The 21,640-nt window shown below is 37.9% G+C and overlaps 1 protein-coding gene across 4 annotated transcripts in view; it reads left to right on the top strand.

The window, feature by feature from the left end:
• Positions 1–21,640, top strand: part of MYO6 (myosin VI) — a 79,599-nt gene that overhangs the window by 22,076 nt on the left and 35,883 nt on the right. For all 4 annotated transcript variants that reach the window (XM_010565766.1, XM_010565768.1, XM_010565767.1 and 1 more), the window contains exons 9-14: positions 5,268–5,348; positions 8,012–8,192; positions 10,820–10,964; positions 18,778–18,935; positions 19,926–20,017; positions 20,501–20,573. In XM_010565766.1, the coding sequence (XP_010564068.1) occupies positions 5,268–5,348; positions 8,012–8,192; positions 10,820–10,964; positions 18,778–18,935; positions 19,926–20,017; positions 20,501–20,573 (730 nt within the window). The remainder of the gene's footprint in view (positions 1–5,267; positions 5,349–8,011; positions 8,193–10,819; positions 10,965–18,777; positions 18,936–19,925; positions 20,018–20,500; positions 20,574–21,640) is intronic.

Raw genomic sequence — 21,640 nt, 5'->3', positions numbered from 1 at the left:
GTGCTTCTCTGTTCCAGTCCACATGTTTTCACATCACTTGTCTTTTCTACTCTGTTGCACCTTGTTCCTATCACACCATACTCATTTGTACTGTTCCAGTTTTGAGTCTCTCCTGTTCCTCTCATCATTCTCCTCTGTCATTCTTGTTCACTCCACGTTACACGATAACACTCATCAGTCCCTTTCAGGTGAAAGGTCCCCCTTTTATGTCTGATTGACCCGAAGCCCATGCTCAGCTCTTCCTGCCAAGATTACTTCTATTTATTAAACATGATCCTCCCTCTTAGGTTTTTCTTCACCTGATTTATTTTTTCGTGTGGGCTACTTACTATTTCTGAGTTTTGGCTATCTTTCCACAACCTGTTACTGGTCCAGTCAGTCAAGTAATGGAGAAGCCAATAAAATACACATAAAATCAGTGCTGAATGTAATACTCCTAACTATACCTAAATGAAAGTGAACTTAAAATAAATAGAGGGGAAATAAGACTCGAATCATTGTGCATACTTCTTTAAAAATGTTAGGTTAATGTTCAGTGGCAGGGAGAAAGCAGAGTAGAATTTTAGGAGTTGTTAGGAAAGGAAGGGAGAATGAAATAGTGAGTTATGCTGCAATGTACATCCATATTTGTAAATAGCATACACAGTGGTGTCATCCCAACTCAGAAAGGAACATAAAATCCTTGGGTGAAGCAGAGGTCATGGTTGAATACAAGCAATTGGATAGTGTGGGCCCTTTAATTCTATCCAGTGTGCCTGTTTTTATGACTTCTGATTTGTTTACTGCCTTCCCTTCTTCTCCCCATGCTTTATTTTTAGGGGTTTTGCCCTTTTCTGAGTTTATGTGGTTTCTCCTGATTAACCCTGATTCTGTGTTATGTTTCTAGTAGCTATCCCACAAACAGGCTGGCTTTCTGTCCTACCATTATGTTCTTGCATTCTTTTCCTCCCATTTTTCCACTGAGCAGTTTTACTACTTCAGTTTAACTGTTAACTTTTTCCTCCAGCTTTCCTTCTTTCTCCTGCCCTTCTCTATGTTCAGATTTCATTGAATTGTTTTCAGAAATGATTGACAAATAACGTGACATTTCCTTTTGCTTTCTTTCCTTTCCTGTGAGTCAAAATTTTTTCTCTATTTTGTTTTCTGTTTGCCTGAGGGACTCCAACCCCATTTCCCTTATTTTTAAATTCTCTTTTAATTTCTCAGTGGTTAAATCTCAATTACTGCAGTCATTTTTTTTCTTGAGGAACGAATATTATTGAACTCTCATCCAACCAGTGCACCTTTACCGATACAGCTGTTTCTCATTGTTTTCCTGATTGTCCCTTCTCTTTCCCTTCAAAGCAAGCTTTTGCTGTCCCTTTCAAGGCCCTTCTAAGCCTATTCACGTCTTACACTGTTATCACCATTTTACTAGTAAGGTGAAGACTTTTGCCTTCACTCATTTATTCCTGCTATTTAATTATGTATAAATATATCGGTAGGTTTTTGGTTAGTTTTGTTTTTCTTTTCCTTTTGCCAATCACATTTGAACTGTAAATGCCTACAAATATCACCATGTGCTTTGTTGACCTCCACTGAAAAGAAAAATATTGGCAAATCAGATCCTATTGGTAAATACTGGTCAGTTGTTTGCTTGTGTTCTGTCATTTGTCTCCACTGTCTCTTGGCTTATGCCTGGCTTGGAATCTCATGGAAGCAGAATTTTGTGTATCTCTAAAATACACGGACCAAATCCCTGCTGTGGGTTCGAAAGGCTTTTGTAACACAACCCTGGAAAGCACGTACAACTACAAGGATATAAATTAATTGACTCTCATCTTTTTAGACTTCCTTGATCTTAAACGGGGTGAGGAGCACCGCTAACAAAGAATTACATTACTGTGTTAATAGTTTTCTTTGTTGGTGTGTCTTCCTACTTGGTTTTCAGCAGAGAGCTAGAAGGCTTAAAGATACAAAGCTCCTACTAGTTTTATGCAAAGCAGTGCTTGCATAGGTGACACTTAAATTAGTGCACTCGGTGTAGGGAAGGTGGGTGGACACTGGTGACAGAACATGTTGCTGCTGCCTCTTGGCTTGGCCAAGTCAGTCTGCTTAGTGATGAGCCAGGAAGCGGGCACAGAGCTGCAGTTCATGTCGTGCACATCATACATTTGTACTGTGGTGTCTAGATGATTTTGCTCCCTAAAAGCCACAGCAGTATTTTAGGAAAAGTTTTCTTAATTCCTCAAAGGTGTTCCTAGGGGCCTTTATAGACCTTATATTCTTTCTGTAAATATTTAGTTTGTATCTTCTTATAGTTCATCTATTTGTACTCCATTGTGCGATGGAAACTTGATCAGATACTTATTAAGAAGGAATTGCTTCTGTTCTGTAGAAGGAGAGCTTTTCTTTTGAAACACCCAACAAACACAATACTTAAAAAAAAAAACCCCAAACCAGAAAACCAAAAAAACCCAGCACCATTTATTTTCATATCATATGGAGCTAGTTTTCAAAACTTTCTTCTTTACTGTGCAGTTATTCTATGCAATATTCTCATGTATGTTTAAAGCTAAACTCTTGAACAAATTTTCAAATATATACTTTCATTGTGCAGCCACTTTTCCATTAAAACTTATTTCTTGTAGTTAATAGATTTTTAATTCTGGAACTGAATATGCTGCGTGCCCACTCTTGGGGATTTTTTTTTAATCAAAAACTCTGCTCATGAGAGCACACAAGGTTGTAGATGTCAAGGTCAGAATTATAACCTGCTTAAAATCAGGTTGGTGCAGTATAGTACTGAACAGCCCGAGTGCCTTCACAGAAGGCACTCGCTGGCCTGTTTCAATTATAAAGAGTTTACAGTCACACCAGCCTCATCACACCCTGACATAATTTTTTTGACTTCTGCTAAATTTGCAGCAGGTACTTTCATTTCCATTAAGAATGTTTATTGCTTTACCATAAGTTAGTATATGAATCCTGAGTTCCTTGCTGCATGTGAAAGATCCACTCTGCATGTTAACAATTCTGAAATATTTCATAATTTTTTTTCCCTTTTGACGTTAAAGTAGATTATCTTTAATTAAAAAAACAAACACCTTAGGATCATTTTCATCTTTGTATGTTTGTAAATTAATATAAATATACTTAAAGTTTAGTAGTCATATTGCACTAAATTTTCATGAAGTATCTTTCATGAAGTAACTTCATAGGAAATTTTTAGGAAAAAAACCCAAAACAACTGTAAAAGGTTAATTTTCTTCCTAAATTTGTATTGCTTTTGTCAGGATTATTTTTTTCCCGTGTTCTTTGTTCTCATTTGCTGCTTTGGGTTTTATGATAAAACGGCTCCGAATAATCACACTTGTGTCACTTTTTTTACCAGGTTTTTTGTTAACTGTATGTCTGCTGGTTCAAATTTCATGGAAATACCATCTTTCAAGCTTCTAATAATAGACGGTGATATTATAGTAAGCAAGGTTTGATGATTGATCAGTGTTTTGATAATAATGTTAATTTTTTGGACAAGAAAAACATTCACGAAAAAAATAATACTCTTAAATTGGTTATTTAGAAAAGTCTATCCCTAAAGACACAGTTTTGCATTGGCTCTATTGTGCCACTTGTCTTCTGCATTGTAGTTTATCAAGTCAAAGTCCAAATTAGGGCTAGCTTGGGTCCTAACACTCAAGTGTGTTTTGCTCAATGCCTGGTTTCTCTTGAGCTGCACTCACTTGAAAACAGGACTATCTCAAATCTAAGGTAATTCTAATTTTTCACAGAAGTGAAACAATAATAAAAGACAAAGGATAACTTAATGCTCTTTTTTTCCCCCAGTAGGCTGGCTTCCCCTTGATTTAAGTGATCCCTTGTAATCTCCTCCCCATGCATTGTGAACCAAGGCAACTGCACTGGCTGCACCTGCCTGACCTGTTGTCTGGATTTCAGCAACGCTGATGGGGATTACCTCTCTGTTAGTTCATCCTTCCCCCACAGTTCCCCTGGGGAAAAAAAATAAATTACAATGGTATTTAGATGTTATATATGATAACCTCAAGCAGCGTATTTGTGTGCTTTAAAAATATAATTTCTCCTAGATTTAGTATGTAAATTTACTTGAGTTTTTAGCTTTCAAATGAAATGCGTTTTCTTGTGACTAGATGTCTCCTACACAGGTTATTATTGAATACCATGGTGGTTCACATTCTTAGCCTGTCAGATAAGTTTCCACACTCCCTTCTTGAAAAGTACAACATTTTTCACTTCCCATCCCCAGTTTCTGGGATCGTGTTACTAATACTCTAATACAGGGATATATTGTGTTTAAAATATGCTGGGCTTTGCATTCTTATTGGCTGATAAAAAATACTTTTTGATATTTTGTTGAACACCAAACTAACTTTGAACAGTGTTTCTTGTCACTTTGTTTTAATATTAAATTTGTCACCTAGTTTTCTTCTGCTGATAGAAATGCTTTGAAGAATATTTTATTTTCTAGAATTTTGTATATAAATTTTAGTCAAAATATAGAATTATCTGTGTTCACCTCGTTGAAAACATCTCCTTTGTTCACGGGCTAGAGCAAAGAATCAGTTCACTTCCTTTAGACAAAGGGCTCTGTCCAAGCTTTTGGACAGAGTTCTTACTTTCAGCTGAACGAATTAGAAAGAAAAAGCTGGCGATCTCAATTTGCTGGAAGTGTCAGTCATTATCTGAATGCCTGGTCTATTCCCTTTCCTATCCAACATGAGGTGGTTATCAGAAGCCAGATACTGAATTAGGCTTCTGCTTGTACCATGTTATAAGCTTTTAATACTCCTCAAGCTTTTTAATATGCTATGTCTCTTACTACCCATAGAAATATTTCACTGGTGAGGAAACAATTAGTAAAGTTTGGTATTACGCATAGGCCAGAAAATTTATTTTCGTGGTTCCTAATTTCGATTGTCTTTTCTGTAATCCCAGACTCCATTAATAGGTTTAGTAGAGTCAAAGGTTAAGAAAACATTGTGGGACTTAACAAAATGAATATCCCACTGTGTCAAAAAGTATTTTAGTTGTCAAAATCAAGAAGCTTTCAACAGAAGTCTGTTACCGTTGCACCTCTGTAATTTTGTAGATGTAAATGAATACATTTTCAAGGAATGAATTCTGAATACCTACTGTGTTTTTGTTATCGTATGATTAAATCAAGCTATGTAGAACAAGCCTTAAATAAAAGCATATATCTTCCTTATTTCTTTCTTTAAGTATAAATTTCTACTTTTTTATTGTTACAGTATTTAAATCGAGGCTGTACCAGATACTTTGCTACCAAAGAAACAGACAAGCAGATTTTGCAAAATCGCAAGAGTCCTGAGGTATGTTTGTATCTTCAGTTAGTTTATATCATTAACTAATGCAGATAAGAGTTCAAAATGATGATTATGGTTTTACAGTGTGGAATGAAATGTTCATTTTACACATCTTTATAGGTCTAAATGGGTACTGTCAAAGCTGTTATATTCCAAACTCTGGTTTTCGAGTTCAGTCCTAGAAAAACATTTTAACATGCACCTTAAAATCCCAAATGGAACAGTATATAAAATTGTTTCCTTTTCATTCTTATTATAATACAACACTTAATGATGCAGCTTGTGTTCTGTGGAAAACAAAAATCTATCCAAGACTACTTGTAATTTTCTTTTTAAATCTTAGTACTGCAAGGAATAGGTCAGAAGCAGTAGTTTTTTCCAGAGCCATTTTTACTGTCTGGATTTTTGAAGTGATGTTCCAAACTGTTTTATAAAACATTAGTGCCACCTCACTTCCAGCACAAGTGTATCTGCCTCCCCAGTATACTGCATTCTTTATTGGTTTTTTGTTGTCCCCTTGCTATGAACTGTTACTTATGGCAGAGTATGGCAGTTTCTGGAAGAAAGTGTGAAACTTCAAAACACTTCTTTCCTCTTTCTCCATCTCTGTTTACATTTTTTAAAACTGGAATGACCAGAATTTGTAGCATTTAAACCTTTGAGCTTTTTCACATGAGGACATTAAAGAATTTAATCCAAATTAATAGTATATGTCAATTGGAAGTTGTTTAAACACTTCATTAAACTTCCACTCTGCTCTCTAATACAATTTTCATCTATTCATACCTAAAGTATAGCTGGAAGATATTTCAAATCTTAATCAAATCTGTACTTGTGATTCAGTAGCAGGGCAAGCTGCATATACATGTGGAAAAATACAAAGATAACTTCACTCGAGCTTCTCTCCCTCAATGGCCATGGCCATCTCTTATAGATTTGAGAACTTTGGCTTAAGCTTGTACGTAGCTTGTGGCTAGCTGTGAGAGATGGTATAGATACTTCCTCTGCTCAAGTCAACATTGTTAAGTCTACTCCTGGATTTCTAGTGTTTGTATGTTGTCATACTGAGCACATAATGCCAATTTCTTTTGCTTGAATGTAGGCTATTTTCTATAATCAGGGATGGTGGAGCGTGAGATACAGAAATGCTGATTTGGTATTACTGTGAGGCAGAAAGCTGGTAGATACTTAATTCTCGTCAAGCATATAGACGAAGAGATGGTTGGGAGATTTTGCCTCTTGTTTACCTAATTTGCCTTAAATGAAGATTTGTAGTGAAGTTGGTCATTTATGTAGGCATAAAGTATCAACATTCACTTATTCTTGCTACTGGAAGATGAACCTTTGCAATCTTCTGTTATTGATGGGATTTACAGGTGGGTGTTCTGTCATAAAATGTGTCCTCTAAAGGACTTAATTTGAAATAAGTGTTTGTCTAAATCAAAACATACTGAGAGAATAATTCTGAAAGTATGTATTAGACATTAAGTAGTGGAACATATGATGCCATAATACCTGTAGGTTACAGCCATGTCAATTTGAAGGCTTAATAAAGGATCAAATTTCAATGATATTTAAACCTAGTCTAGCCACTTAAACAGGAAATATACTGCATTGTTCAGGTTTTTAAATCAGAGATTTTATATTTGCTCTGTCATTCTATGAAGAATATTAAGAGTATTTTAATAAAAGTAGCTGGAATAGTCAATTAATACTTAAATTATTTTTCTGTTTTCCTTATCAGGAAGATGAGGTGATCATTTTACATAATTAAGATGTAGTTTAATTTTATTGATGTGTCTAAATGTTGTGTGAAGTGAATTTTTCAGATGCATGTGGTGTTTTGTTTTGATAAAAATCATGTTAGCTTATTTGATATTGACAAGCCTTTTACTTAAAGTTAATTACTCTTTTTAGTTGAAAACATTTTAAAGTAACTGTAAAAACATAGCTCAGTCTGTGCATGTTCAGTTAGTCTCTTGATTGCATGCAGATGTGTTACTATCTACTATTTAAACCCATTAATAGTTAAAATGGCTTTTGATGTATTTAAATTAGGAAAATCAGCAAAATGTTCTATTGGCTTTTTAAAACATAGCTGGTTTTCTTCTAACCCATAGAACACTGCAAACGACTTTTCTGTTTCTTAATCACCAGCAAACATTAACAAGTATATTTCTCTAAATAAGTCTCTTTAGGATAGGGATAACTCTTCCAGTTCTGATTTGTCCTATACTCCTTTCCCATGGCCTGTCAGACTTTCTGTCATCCTATTACGAGGACCTCAATCGTCTTTCAACTGCTAGGGGCTAGAAGCACTCCTCTGTTATAAATGTTTGGATAACTCTCTTCGCCAAAGTCTTCCTTTCCACTGCTCACTATCCAGTATTCCCCTGTCCTTAGCTGTCACGTTCTCCAACTTCTGCTTTCTGAAGATATTTTGAAGTTTGCTTTGAAGTTGAATTTTGAAGATCATGCTTCAAAGTATCAACAAATTAAAATAAATCAGGGTTCTTGCAAAGCCTGTATTGTATGAAGAGCTCTAATCTCTACTTAGTTTGGCATGCTTCTTTTATGCTTTTTGTTATGGTTTATTCTTGACTGGAAATAATGGCTTACATTTGCGTAAACCACTTACTGAATTTTTGGTTTATCTTGTTGTTTTATAGTATCTCAAGGCAGGTTCTTTGAAGGATCCACTCTTAGATGATCATGGAGATTTCAACAGAATGTGCACAGCAATGAAAAAGATTGGTCTGGATGATGCAGAAAAACTTGATCTTTTTAGAGTAGTGGCTGGTGTCCTTCACCTTGGAAATATTGATTTTGAGGAAGCTGGGAGCACTTCAGGTTAGATGAAACTTAAATTGTTCTCTGTAAAAATGCTGAAAATGTCTCTTGATTACAGTTGATTCCTTTCCATGTGAATTATTGCTTTAGAAAGCTGCCTTGTGCTCAAGGGTAATTCAGTTTTAATTGACCCCATTTTGAAGTCAAGTTTACCTATTTGTTTTAAAGTTGTACTTCTTTACATGCTCTGAAAGCAAATGGGCTGTCACTGAAATTGTTCAAGAAATTGTTCAGTGCAAAGTTTGATATGAGACATTTTGTGTCTCAAAACAGTACTTGTATTTTAATAATAATTTTTTAAAGTCAAACTTCTTGCTAATATCATGAAAACATCTTGAAATTAGCAATTCCATGTGTAGGGAAAGGCATTATGTCCTTTGGCTTCCAAAAATACCATCATGTTAGTATTTTGAAAGGTGAGGAAAAATGTTACAGCAAAAAACTTAAGTAAATGTAAACTTCCTAATTTTAAGATGTCATTCACAAGATGAGTTGGTACAATAGTAGCAGAATGTGCAGGAAGGTTGAGGATAGGGAATGAGTATTTTGGGAATGGTCGTTCTTACCTCACTACTGAAATCAGCCTCTCTGAGTTGAGAACTGCTGTCCATATATTCCTGAAAGACAGAAGAAACTCCCAGTCTGGACATACTACAAATACAACTATAATAGAAAAGATGGGTATGCAGATCTTTATCTTGAGTTGCAAGATACACAAGATAGAGTGAAATTGGTTCCTCTTAGTCCTACTTCAGGTATGTATAGCTCCTGCCAAATTTGGTAAAGTTGCTAGGAAGGGCATGCCAAAGAACATTTTTAAAAGGTGTTTGAATGATGAATTAAATGAGTACTAGCCTTACAGGTTCGCTAGCTCCCAACCCCAAGCACAGAATCACCACAGAAGAGATCAGGGGAGGTCTCTAGTCCAATGTGTCCTGGTCAAAGCAGGGCCAAGACTGAATTCAGACCGGGTAGCTTAGGGTTGTCACAGAGGAGGTGGTTTTTTTTCTTTTTTTTCTAGTCTTTTTTTTCTAGTCTTTTTTCTTCTTTTCCTCCTTTTTTTTTTTTTTTTCCTTGGGTCAAATCAGAACCTCCCCAGTGTCAATTCATGATCTTGCCATCTTCATGAAGATGACTGAAATGAACATGATTAACATGAATGAATCTGGGAAGATGTGGGTGTAGAAAAGGGTAGTGGCTTCACGGGCCTTGGCAGTAAGCTGGCAGGGAGCTTCCCTGTTTTGGCCTTCTGTGAGTTGGGACTTTGGGGTTGACAAGGTGGGACAGGGAAAAAGGTGCAAATGTGAGTGGAGAGGCAGTTTCAGGAGGCAAACAAGGACAGGGGGAACCACAGATGGTGAGGAAAGTGAGCGTTTAGAGAAGGGAAGGAGGACACCAGAAAACTTTTTTTTTTCTCTGAATGCTGAAATTCAAACCCATTTTTTTCTGGAATAAGTTACTGAACTTCTAAAGTGTTTATTGCAAATACAGGCTTTATTCTGCTCTCACCTTGCATGTGTACACACAGGTGTGCATTTGAACTGCTCCAGGCAGTCTGTCTCTTACCAGAGACCCTCTGAAGTTCTGTTGCTGTTTCAAAAACCTGGGAAACGCCAAACAAAAGCTGTTTACTACAGGTCAGATGGTGTTTCAGAGCTTCCAAAATCAAGTCACAAAAGCCCTAATCTTTTAAGGACTCCTTCCCCCCCCCCCTTTTGTTTTTTTGCTTAGTGTCATTGTAGAGTAAGGAATTCAAGCAATGTTTGACTAGTTAGTTATGCCCTTTGGTCTCTTCGCTTACCTGTAGGAAAAAAATTTAATGAGAACAACAGGAAATAAATGTTGTAATCCTGGCATATGTAATTAAGTGTTAGCTGTTGCTAAAGTGTTTGAGCGCTTCAGTGAGAGATTTACGAAGCTGTAGTGGCTGGATGAGCTCTGGCGCGAAGGGTGTGGGGCAGAGCAGAAGGAAGCACACCTCTCGGCTGTTTACCCAGGAAAATGTACATACCAGTATCTGAAAATGTAAGTGCTAGGAGTCTGCCGTGCCAGGCACTGCTGTTGCATAGCAAGGAAGTCTGGAGGATTACAGGAACATCGAAATCTGAAAGTTTAAATCCCTGCAGTTAGTTTCTAGGTATTAGCATCGGGATAGTTCTTTCACTTACAAGCAGGTTAGCTTTCGAACAGCCCATGTTTAGAGCAATGTCCTAGAAACACAGAATTTCATCTGTAGTTTTTTGGGTGGTGCTTTTTTGTTTGTTGTTGTTGGGTTTGGGGGGGGTGGTTTGTTTTTTTGTTGTTGTTGTTGTTGGGTTTTTGGGGGTGTTCTTGTTTTTGAGAGCTGACTCTTTGCATGTAATATGTGAAGCAGTTTCCAGGGGCAAACTTTAATTCCTTCAAAGTTGGTGTCACCTCTAGCCGTCACGGCAAGACCGTCACCACCGGTTCAGTGTTTTTCCTAGAACGGCGGCTGACGGTGCCGGCCGGGCAGCTGCTGCTGCAGCAGCGACGTTAGGAGGCACGCTTTTAAGACGAGCGAGAGGGAGCGTGTCCGTGGCTGCCCGCCCGCCGCCCGGCAGGGCCTGGCTGCGGCCGGGCGCCGGTCTGACCCCTCTCCCACGCAGGGGGCTGCACGCTGAGGCCGCGGAGCCAGCCGGCGCTGGAGTGCTGCGCGGCGCTGCTGGGCCTGGACCAGGAGGACCTGCGCGGCAGCCTCACCACCCGCGTCATGCTCACCACGGCAGGGGGCGCCAAAGGAACGGTCATCAAGTGAGTCCCGCGCGCGGCGGCACCGGGGGGGACCGGGCGGGCGGCGGGGGACGGGACACGCACCACGACACCACACCACACCACACCACACCACACGGGCGGGACACGCGTGTTGTCGTCCCGCCGCTGAAGCGGACCGCCCCCGCGGCGTTCGCGGAAGGGCCTGCGCTGAAGCGCGGCCGCGGGGCTGAGGTAACCCTCGCCCGAGCTCCGCCCCCCGCCCAAAGGCCCTCGGGATCCGCCTGCGGGGACAGGCTTTGTCCCGATTTCTGACCCGCGGGGAAAAGCGGGAAAAATGGCCTCAAACTCCCCCTTGGCAAGTATCAACTGAGCTGCAGTTCGCCTGAGGGCAGCTACTTATAAGGCTCACTTAACGGTGTACGAAAACACGGGGCTGCAAAAATGGGAGAGTGCGGAAGACTTGCACGCTTCCGCTCTTAGTCCCTTAACAACAGAAGCACTGTGCTACGCTTTTCCATCATGTGAGTGTTAATTTTGAGATGACAGTTTTTTAACACGGCTTTGATTTTTTTTTTTTCTTAATTTTTTTTTTTTTAAACCAGTTGATCCAAATGCCCATTTTTAGATGCTCGGGCTTGCTTGTTTCGTTGTTGTTAGGTCATTGGAGGATTTTTTTTTTAATTTGGAAGAGTGGCAGTTGTACAATGTCTGACTGAAATGGCCGTTTCTTCAGGAAAAGAACAGCTTTGAATAAGTTACTGTCACGTTTTCTAAAACCTCTCACATGTCAGTGAGTACGCTGTGTGACCAGGGAAAGTATAGTAGGCAGCCTGTTAAATCCATGACCCACAGAGAAAATTAGATACAAATTTAACAGATGCTGTATCAAGGAGTGTTAATGCTGTGCCTAAAATATTTCAGGAGATATATACTTGGATGTATCTCTCTTGTCATGGGGGCTGCACAATGCTCCCACGACTGCTGCCCTGCGATACTAGGTCAGGGATGCTCTAATCGGAGGGTAGTACATCCACCCTTCTCGGTGTCTGGGTGATCAGTGTCCCTGTGTTTGCCACATCTAATTCTTCTGAAATCAAATTTCAGCTTTAAAAACACCACTGCAAATGGTAAACCAGAAATGCGCTGCTTCTTGCTGTTGCTGGTAAACAAACATTTAATCTTGACTGTGAAGTTAATATTGTTTCATAGAAACATAAAAAATAGTGGAACAGGATAAATTTAAGAGAAAGTTCTTTTTTTTTTTTTTTCTCCTGTAGCTATTAAGAATACATCACTGTTGAAGTAAATAGTGATCTTAAAAAAAGAGTGATTATCCCTTTCATTTTGACAAGAAGCTATTATCAAGGTAACTTCCTAGGCATAGAAGCAGGATAGTGATTTCTTTCTGTACACATATGGAGAAGGAATAATTGCAAAGAACATGTTTAAACATGGTAGTGATGATAACATTTCAATACCGTGAAAGTTATGACTCTTATGAAACCGAGTTTTATGAAGATGATTTCACTACAGTTGCCTTTTGTTTATGAAAAACCTCCAGCTTCCACCACAAATTTTCTCTTGTTGAGATTGATGCTAGCCTGTAAGCTGTCAGGGTTGCTAGCTAAGCTGCATGCAACTGAATTGTGTGTTTTAACATTTGGGTTTCTATGTTGTGTGTTTGCTGGAGTTAAAGAAACCATCGCATCAAAAACTGAACTTGGGCTAAACAGTTTTGAGCACATTAAAAGTAATGCTCAATGTTTAGCTGAATGCATCAATCTTTCAATTAGGAAACTAATCAACATTCACTTCACTCATTGGAAGACTGCGTGCATGGTTCTTACTGACTTACGGAAACAATGAAATTGTTTTAGTGAATCAGAAATACAACTTTATGCACATTACACCAGAAGTTTAATATATGAAAGCCATAATTAATTATCTATACTAATGTGGTTTATATAAGTTCCTTGCATATTATGTCTTTTGAAATTTATTATTTATGTCTTATAGTATGAAGTATTTGTTAACATATCATAAACTTGTGGACTGAAAGTAAGAGCTGATTGATTTAACCTTGGTATGTCACTGTGGCCAGTAAAGGTGGCAGGTGTTAGTTAATACATGCTTAGGTTATGTCAGACTTATGAGGTGAAAAATTGATCTTTGAGCACTTGAGAGCATTGGCTTTTTTAGTCCTTGAGCAATGTAATGGATTTGAGTAATGAAGGTTTCCAGTGGTGAAGAGCTCATTCTGTGCAAGAGAAGTAATCTTGATCTCTACTTAATTCTAACTAATAATGATAAATTAAAGGAGAATGGCTGTAGTGCAAATACTCTTCAGGACCTGCTTCCTGATCTCCAGGGTGAAACTGATCTTCCTGGCCAAAATTTGAGCATAATAAACCATCAGTGACAGCCTGTGCTGTTTGAACATCATGGTTTTTTAGGGGAATGCAGATGCTCTTCTGAGTAAACTCATATTGAGGAGTCTTAAGTTTAGCATGGGTATGGGCTGTTGTTCCAGTAATACATTATTACTGAATAGCTGACCTTTGAGGTGTATTTCTAGATAAAGCAACCAAGTAGACTTCTTGTTGGTCTGCTTATTTCTGTACTTTGAAAGAAGGGATGGTCGAGAGTTAGAAGTTCATAGTGACTACCATGGAAAAAGTTATAATGCAGTGACAAATGGTAAGTAATGATTGGGGAGGGGTTATTCTGCCTTCAGTTGAAAGTTCAAGATTTAGGTCTCTTCATAATATATTCAATAGTGCATTTCTGGGAAGTGGTTATAAATTCAGTTATTAGAAATTGGGGACTCTTAGTCACTATCATCTTGCTGCCTTGTCAGCTGATACGGAAAGCTAGAAATAATTTTTCTCTTTGTAACAACCTTTACGTGTAGGAAGACGTGGGTCTTGCAGGACAAAGTGCCTCCGTTGGCCAATATTTTCCGAGTTTTACTATTTGCTCTCTTCCAGACCATGTCTAAATTGACAGAAAAATCTTTGATATATTCATCCAGGACAACCTTTATCAGTACTACAAATAACATTAGAGTAGAAAACTATGTATTATACAGTACAGGTGGTACTCATATTAACGCATGGCGGTATGAGAATTGCAGGTTTTGGAAGTTAGCAATGTTTTTTACTTAATTCAGCCCGTGATCCACTACAAATGCTGATCTTTGTCTCCTGACTCACTGTTTACCTGGTTATTCTCCATCTTGCATTTGTATTTTTGAATTCTCCTAAGTATACCACCACACACTTTCCTTTACTGAAATCTGTCTTGTGGATTTTTAGATCGTCTCTTCAGTTTGTGAAAATAATTTTGTATGCTAATCTTGTTACCAATATTTTCTGCTTTCTTAGTTCAGTATTATCAGACCATTTTTTTGAAAATACCCTTACTTTTGCATTCCTTTTAGCTGAAGGTGTTAACTAGAAGCAGAAGGGGTTTGAACAAATCGCATCCATGTCAGATTCAGATGGCACCCCACTGGAAATGCTCTCGGTGAACTATTGACTCAGCCTCTGAGAACAGATTAGTTTTGGCTGTTGTACACATAACATATAGATAAAGCGTGTCTGTATAGTTTCTGTTTGAGAATGTTTGGTGGGACACACCAAGCACTAAAGCAAAGGGGTATCATAATATACTGCTTTCCTTTCATCACATCTCAAGTGACCCTGTCCAGGAAGGCTTCTTAAATACAATTTTTGTTACAGCTTCAAATTCACTTTGGATTAAGACTGTAAAGATTTTCTGCTCAGCATATTTATCCTGATAAGCCTGAGGTGTTGTTAGCAGTGTACTGTTTCAAAAGTCTGCAAACACAAGGAGCTATGGTTTTGTGCCAGCAGATTTTCCCCAGTGTTTTTGTGGATGGCAAAAACGAATTCTGAGGACTCCTTCCACCATCTCAAAGGATTAATGCATTAAGCCTCTTTCTCTAGCGTTTTCTAAACTTATGCAGCTAAAAGCAAACATACGCTAATAAATACACTATATCTTTTTCTCATGTGGCTTACTGCATGTACAAGTGGTTTGGACTGGTTTAGATATTTGTTAAATAACCAGCAGGTTTTTCTATGGTAGTGTAGTTTAGAAACTATTTGATTGCGATCAATATTAGAGTTTTGACAAGTACATTGTTTTATTTTGTTACAGCAACCCAAAGAGCTACTCATTTCTCTCTGTCTTTCTTAGGGACCTTTTGTGTGCAAGTAGATCATGTGAGTCCTAATAGGTCACAGTGAATAAATAGCTTAGCTGAAATCACTGTGCTAGGAGTATAACAAAGGCTTTGTTCTGCTGGGCACAATGGAGCCAACAAGGAACAGTAGGAGGGTGACGCTAAATGCTATCTCTGTGAATTTTATTAAATACTAATGTGCAGTGGACTGCCAGGGAGACTTGACAGCTGCACTACGTTTATCTGTCCTTGTTAGTCTCCCCAAAACAGCATAATAATCACCTCATTGGCTGACGTTTTTGCCATCCACGTAAAGTATGTTTACAGAGAGAGATAATGTCTTAGTATTCAAAATTTGGTACACCTCTTAGACTGTAAATGCACTGTACTACTCTTATCCAGTTTCTCCCTTTCCAAGAAAACTTTCAAAGAGGACTCCGTCATCATAAAGTAAATTTTTTTACAGTGTGAAAAATTTAACTTGCATCATTCCAGGTCCTCCAGCTTTTTTTGGAGGATGTTTTCTACCAAAATGCATTTTTTTGTGTGGTAGTGGTGGTACTGAAGCCTCTGTTGGAAAAACACTGTGGGTTTTTTTGTTTTTTTTAAATACTTTTCTGCAGTTTTTGGAACTTCTCTCAAATTACAAATGTGCTGCTTATATTCTTCAATTATGTAGGCCTTTCACTAGTTAGGGTTATTTCATCCAGGCCATTTTATTTGTGAAGCAGTAACAGTATTGGATGACAGCAGCTGATGGGTATCGCTTCACCTGCTCTCTCTCCCTTAATTGTTGTCAACCATGGGCAAATGATACATATTTTAATTGCAGTTTATTTGTTCTGGAAAATGTTTGGGGACTGCATGGAACTGTCCGCAGGATAAATCTAGTCCATGAGAACACTTTACCCCAGACCTCAGACTTTCTGGATCACTGAAAACCTTGCTGAAGAAATTAGTATGAAGACCAAACAAGGGGTTTTGTTGTAGCCTTACCAAATAGCTTAGAAATTGGAAAAATGTTTTCCCTGTTCCTTACAAGTAGCTATATCTTTTCCTGTTCAGACAAGAAACAGGAGGAGGAAAGAGATTCCTTTGTCAGTGTGCAGACCAGAGGAAAAGAGGAGCTGAGTGAAAGCAAGTTCCTGAGAAGGAAGTTACTGATTCTGAATGTCAGTTCTGTAGTAGGGCTCTTCTGTATCTACTGGCTCAGTGCAATTTCAGCATTATTTTGTGGTTCTGTACTTTCAGCTGTGCAAAATGCATTGCAGGGTTACATGTTGTTTCCATGGGTTTCTGCTGCATACTATGAAATTTAAAATAACAGTAGGGTTTTGTGCAGTTTCTAGATTTGTACTTTATAATGGCAGAATTTGTTATTTTTGAAGAACAAGGCGGTTTTATGAATACATGCTGTAGACGTATGACTGTTTGTCATGTTGTTTAAAAAAATAAATTGAAAGCATAGATGATTTTAGTGTATTGTATTATGTAATAGGCCTGCAGCTGACGTGTGGGAATTAGTATTCTGATCTCTTAAACGTATCAGAATGGAATGTAAAGGTACCTTCCTTCTATTTATAAGATAAGATTTCTGTCAGTACTCGTTACCTTAAGATAAGTCAGGAGATACTTAGTGGAAGACAAGATTGTATGTTAAAGCTAATTACTGTCTCATGTAATGTAGCTGCAGGTGTCCTTAGTGAACAGAGTCTCTGGTTCCCTGACTCACCAGTCACAATAGAAAGTGATCTCCATCAGTCTCATGTTTCTGCATCAGAAATACCATCCTTGAAAAAATACAGAAATAATAAATTTGAGTTAGTGTAGTGCTTGTGAATCCTGGGAAGTGAAGGAAATGATGCAATATGGGTAAGCTGCATAGCATTAAGTTCTTTTCTGACCTGCCACTTCTTTGTACTCCTGTGTACAGAAAACTACCTGGAGGGGGCGATAGGGCAGTTCTGCAGTGGTGACAGCTTGAACCTTGTACGTAGGGCTTACTTAAACAGTTCAGATAAGAGGTATTTTTTAAATGTAGATTTTCTGCATGCTTGAGAAGTTCCATAATTAGTTATCCACCACCTTAGCTGGACAGTCCATTCTATGATTATTACAAATTGTTATTGTAGTCCTGGTGTTCCAAGGATATGAGAGGCAAGGTATATGGGGAGAAGTGATTTGTTTTATTAAGCCAACTGATTGAGATATTTAGAAAAAGCCTAAGAGCCTTTGGCATACAGCCATCATCCTTATTCTTCATGACAAAGAGGATTGGTGTAATAAAAACCTTGACATTATTGCTCCCTGTTCCTCCCTGCAAATTTTATCAGTTTGGTTAGCAAAGGCTCTCTCCCTAAAAATCTCTTCTTTTGGTTTACTTCAACATTGGATATATCTGTATGTCATGATACAGTGTTGTGCAAAGCCTTTGTGTACCTATAGTTGTTCTAAATTGTAGGCCATGGTTCCATGCATGAAATTTTGATACTGTCTGGTCAAGGGGCTTATCAGTATTTTGATTTAATTTTTTTCCCTCTATATTTTTTTTTATTGACATGTAAAAATCCTTTGGAGTTTTAATCTTTGACAGTCTGATTCTGTTCAGATTGGTGGGACGTCTGCTTTTGAATTCTTTGGCAACATCATTAGGATCTGAGTGCAATTTGCAATCATACCATAAAGCCAAAAGTTCATTTTTCACACTGCTCTCATGTTGTTTCTTAAACACTTGCTTAAGGCTTTATTCTTACATGAATTGTCTTATTCTGGAGACTTCTACAGGTACTTCTTCAGCTATGTACAGTGTAACTGTTTTTTAGGTTTGGTACTCTTACCTGTTAATCTGAAACTTATTTAAAAAAAAAAAAAAGTCTTGTAGAGTGTATTTATTCAGGAGACGATGTGGTTAAATGTGCTTGGAGATCACATGCCTGGCAGTGTTCAAGGCCAGGTTGGATGGGGCTTTGAGCAACCTGCTCTAGTGGAAGGTGTCCCTACTCATGGCAGGGGGGTTTGAACTAGATGATCTTTAAGGTTCCTTCCAACCCAAACCATTCTATGATTCTATGTTGTCTTAAGAGGCTCCTTCTTCCAGTGTTTACAAAGAATCCTTATTTTGGGATTGCATCTAACTTTTACCATGAGAACACCCTCCCTTATCTATGTTTTTTTACTTTTGTCACCAATTTACTTACAGCCTTATAGCCTTAGTTATAGCCCTTATGCAAGTATAGGGACAAAGGTGTCAGAGCAAACCTGAACTATAGGTTTTGTTGTAATGAGGCAGCTCATAAATACATAGTTGAAATATTTTTTGTAGATGGGAGTGTATGTATTTTAAATCTCTCTCTCTTTGGCAATTATCAATATAGTTTCTAATTATCTAACAAACGAGTATGAAAACATCTGCATCTTAACTTCTGTTGAGCATAGTGAAACATTATTCTTTCTTTTTACAGGTAGGATAGTTAGTCTAACTTGGCAAGTTTGTTTCCAGCCTGGGCCTAGAGCTCAGGGGATTTTTGTGTCCTAGTTTACAATAATTGGAAAGGCTCTTTTAAGTTTAGGGTCTAATCATTTAGTCTAATCAGTATTTCAGAGTCAGCAATTCTGAAAAGTAAGATCTGTATTTTTGCTTTTTAGGGTACCCTTGAAAGTGGAACAAGCAAACAATGCTCGTGATGCCTTGGCTAAAACAGTGTATAGTCATCTGTTTGACCATGTAGTGAACAGGGTAAATCAGTGTTTTCCATTTGAGACTTCTTCTTTCTTCATTGGAGTTCTAGATATAGCTGGTTTTGGTAAGTACACTTCAAAAAAAAAAAAAAAAAAATCTAGTTGTCTATTATTGCCACCAAAGATTCAATGATAAACTCTGTAATGGAGAGGGGGGAGGGTTTGGGTTTTTTTGGTCGGGGTGTGTGGGATGGGTTACAAGGGCCTAAGAAGATATCAAGAGAACAGATAAAGCCTCGTTTTCCTGAGATACAAGAATATAGAGGAGGTCTAGAGCTTCTCCTGATGACCTAATAACGCTAACAAGTGTTAGTGTGCAGCTAAGCATCTTCATAATGGTTTCAGATATCTGTAGTGTCTACATAGACACAGCTTTTGAAGGACTAAAAATCTGGAATGAAATCTTACTTTGGCCACCCAGTAAAATTAGGAAAGATATTGCATGTGTGTGCTGTTTTCCTGTTCAGTCCTGAGAAGATCACTGCATACTGACAGGCAAATGAAGTCTCTGAATTAAGATACTGTTTCCTGGAGGCTGGATAGTTCTGTTGCAGAGTTGGACTTTGGGCTCCTGGTTGCTCCTGGGAAGTGGTGGGTGTTGATGGTTCCTGTAAAGCTTTTGTCCTCAGTGGGATGCAGAATAGGGCATGTTTTCTGTTTTGCTCTAGCCCTGCTAAGGTGGTCCAAGAACAGTGAAAAAGGTAACCTTTGGTTTTCAGGTCTTTAGAGCTAGGATATCATGTGCCAGCCTGATGTGACATGGATGTATGAGGATGTATTGGTACATTTTCACTGTATGGTAGCATCTTGCTTTGGTTTGCTGCCAGATAGAACTGTCTGTTATTTGTCATAGAAATATGATCTGCTGCAGTATTTTTATATCTATCTTATGTGCGACTTGAAAATCTGTAAAAGCTTTTATTTTACTGAAAGAGACAGATATGGATCTGAACACATCTTTAAATATTAGCACTGTGAAGCTTTTCTTAGTTACTGTGTAATATAAATTCTTGCAACACTGGTTTATCATAGAAGTTTAACTTCTGTTTTTTCAGAATACTTTGAACACAACAGTTTTGAACAGTTCTGTATTAACTACTGTAATGAAAAACTGCAGCAGTTTTTTAATGAAAGGATTCTGAAAGAGGTATGTTATATTTAATGTTACATTTGAGGATTTATTTTTTTAGTAAAGAGACACTTAAAGTAGCACTGCTTTCCATAAGATTGCACATTGTGCTTAGATTAAAAAAAATTCAGTTGACAAACTGTTTTCCTACTGTGTGACACCTGGTTGTGCCAGAAAAGAATATGGCTTTTTGAAAACCAAGAGTCTTTTCTTTTCTTCATTTTTACCGTTCATTAAAATGAGGCATCCAGATACTGGATAATGTCTCATACCTAATGGGAATATCTAATTGCATGGGCATATCATTAAGGAGGTGAAGTTGGGATATATTAAGCTGTGGAAGGAAATTCTAAAATTTGTGTTGATTCATGCTGTATTTAAAAATGTCTTCAGGTGTATTTAAAAAAAACATTTTTGGTGGGTAAAAAAATACATGGTGAGTGTGTTTTCTCTTTTCAAGTTTTTTTTTGTTTTGTTTTGTGTTTGGTTTTTTTTTTTTAGGAACAAGAACTTTACCAAAAAGAAGGCCTAGGGGTTAATGAAGTGCGCTATGTAGATAATCAGGACTGCATAGGTATGTGCTTCTTGAAATGTCAAGCTATTCGTTAGTGTCATGGAGAAAAAGGCTTCAAGCAAGAGGCAAAATATGTGTAGCACTAGAAATTTGTGCTTTTAATGACTGGTGCAACCTTGTGAATTCTTCCATCTTTGTATAACATTCTGGTTCTGGTTGGTAATAGAGCCATGTTGTCCTACGGTATGTAATAACTGCAGCTGGGACTTGTGAATTTCATGTGCATTTTCCTAGAAAACTAATTAGAACACCTAAATAGGGTAAATAAAGTGAAGCAGGGTGTGAGGGTGTCTGGGGAAAAATATTCCATGAATTAAAAAAATCCCATCCCATTGCCCCCATCTTTTTTGAGCCAGTCAGCGAGCAGAGAAACGAAATGAACTGTAGGCAACAGGCTGTAGATGTTACTGCTGTTTTTAGCCTTCCACAGACTGATATATACCAGAGGCTTAAGAGGATGTTGTTGGGTTTTTTGGTTGGTTGGTTGTTTTTTTTTTGTTTCCTCTGTTCAACTTGTGTTCTCCAAATTGGTGTATTGTGAACAAAAGTTCATCTTGCTTTTGCATTTACAGTAATTTGCTTATGGTAACTAGTCAGTCCTGGCTGAGCAGAGAGTGACAGAATTTAACATCTGTTGCAAAATGTCTGGTTCTTCTGAGATTCTGTAGCTCTGCTGAAGTTTTCACTTTGTCAGATAGGACTGTACAGTCACTAATTCTGACTTAACTAAAGACAACTCTTGTCAAGCAAACCTCTTAGCCATCTTGTGCAAAAGCAACAGGAAGGTATTTGGAGGAGGGAACAAAAAGAATAGCAACAGGAAATAGGTGACTTCTATGAATACAAATCTTATCTCTTCTAGTAGTTTAATAATGTGTTTAATAATGTGTATATGAGCCTGACCCTGTTCCCAAAAATGTTATAGTTTAGAGACTGTCATGTTTCTGTAAAAAGGGTTCCTTCCCTCCCGGTGCATGTTTGGGTTTGGGGGTTTTTGTTGTTGTTTTTGTTTGTTTGTTTTGGGGTTTTTTTTTTGAAACATATCTCGGGATCTAAAGGCGTTCCCT

This window comes from Haliaeetus leucocephalus, unplaced genomic scaffold (assembly GCF_000737465.1).
Source record: "Haliaeetus leucocephalus isolate CR32 unplaced genomic scaffold, Haliaeetus_leucocephalus-4.0 Scaffold195, whole genome shotgun sequence".
In the NCBI taxonomy this organism is placed as follows: Eukaryota; Metazoa; Chordata; class Aves; order Accipitriformes; family Accipitridae; genus Haliaeetus; species Haliaeetus leucocephalus.
This window is presented reverse-complemented; position numbering and strand designations above follow the sequence as displayed.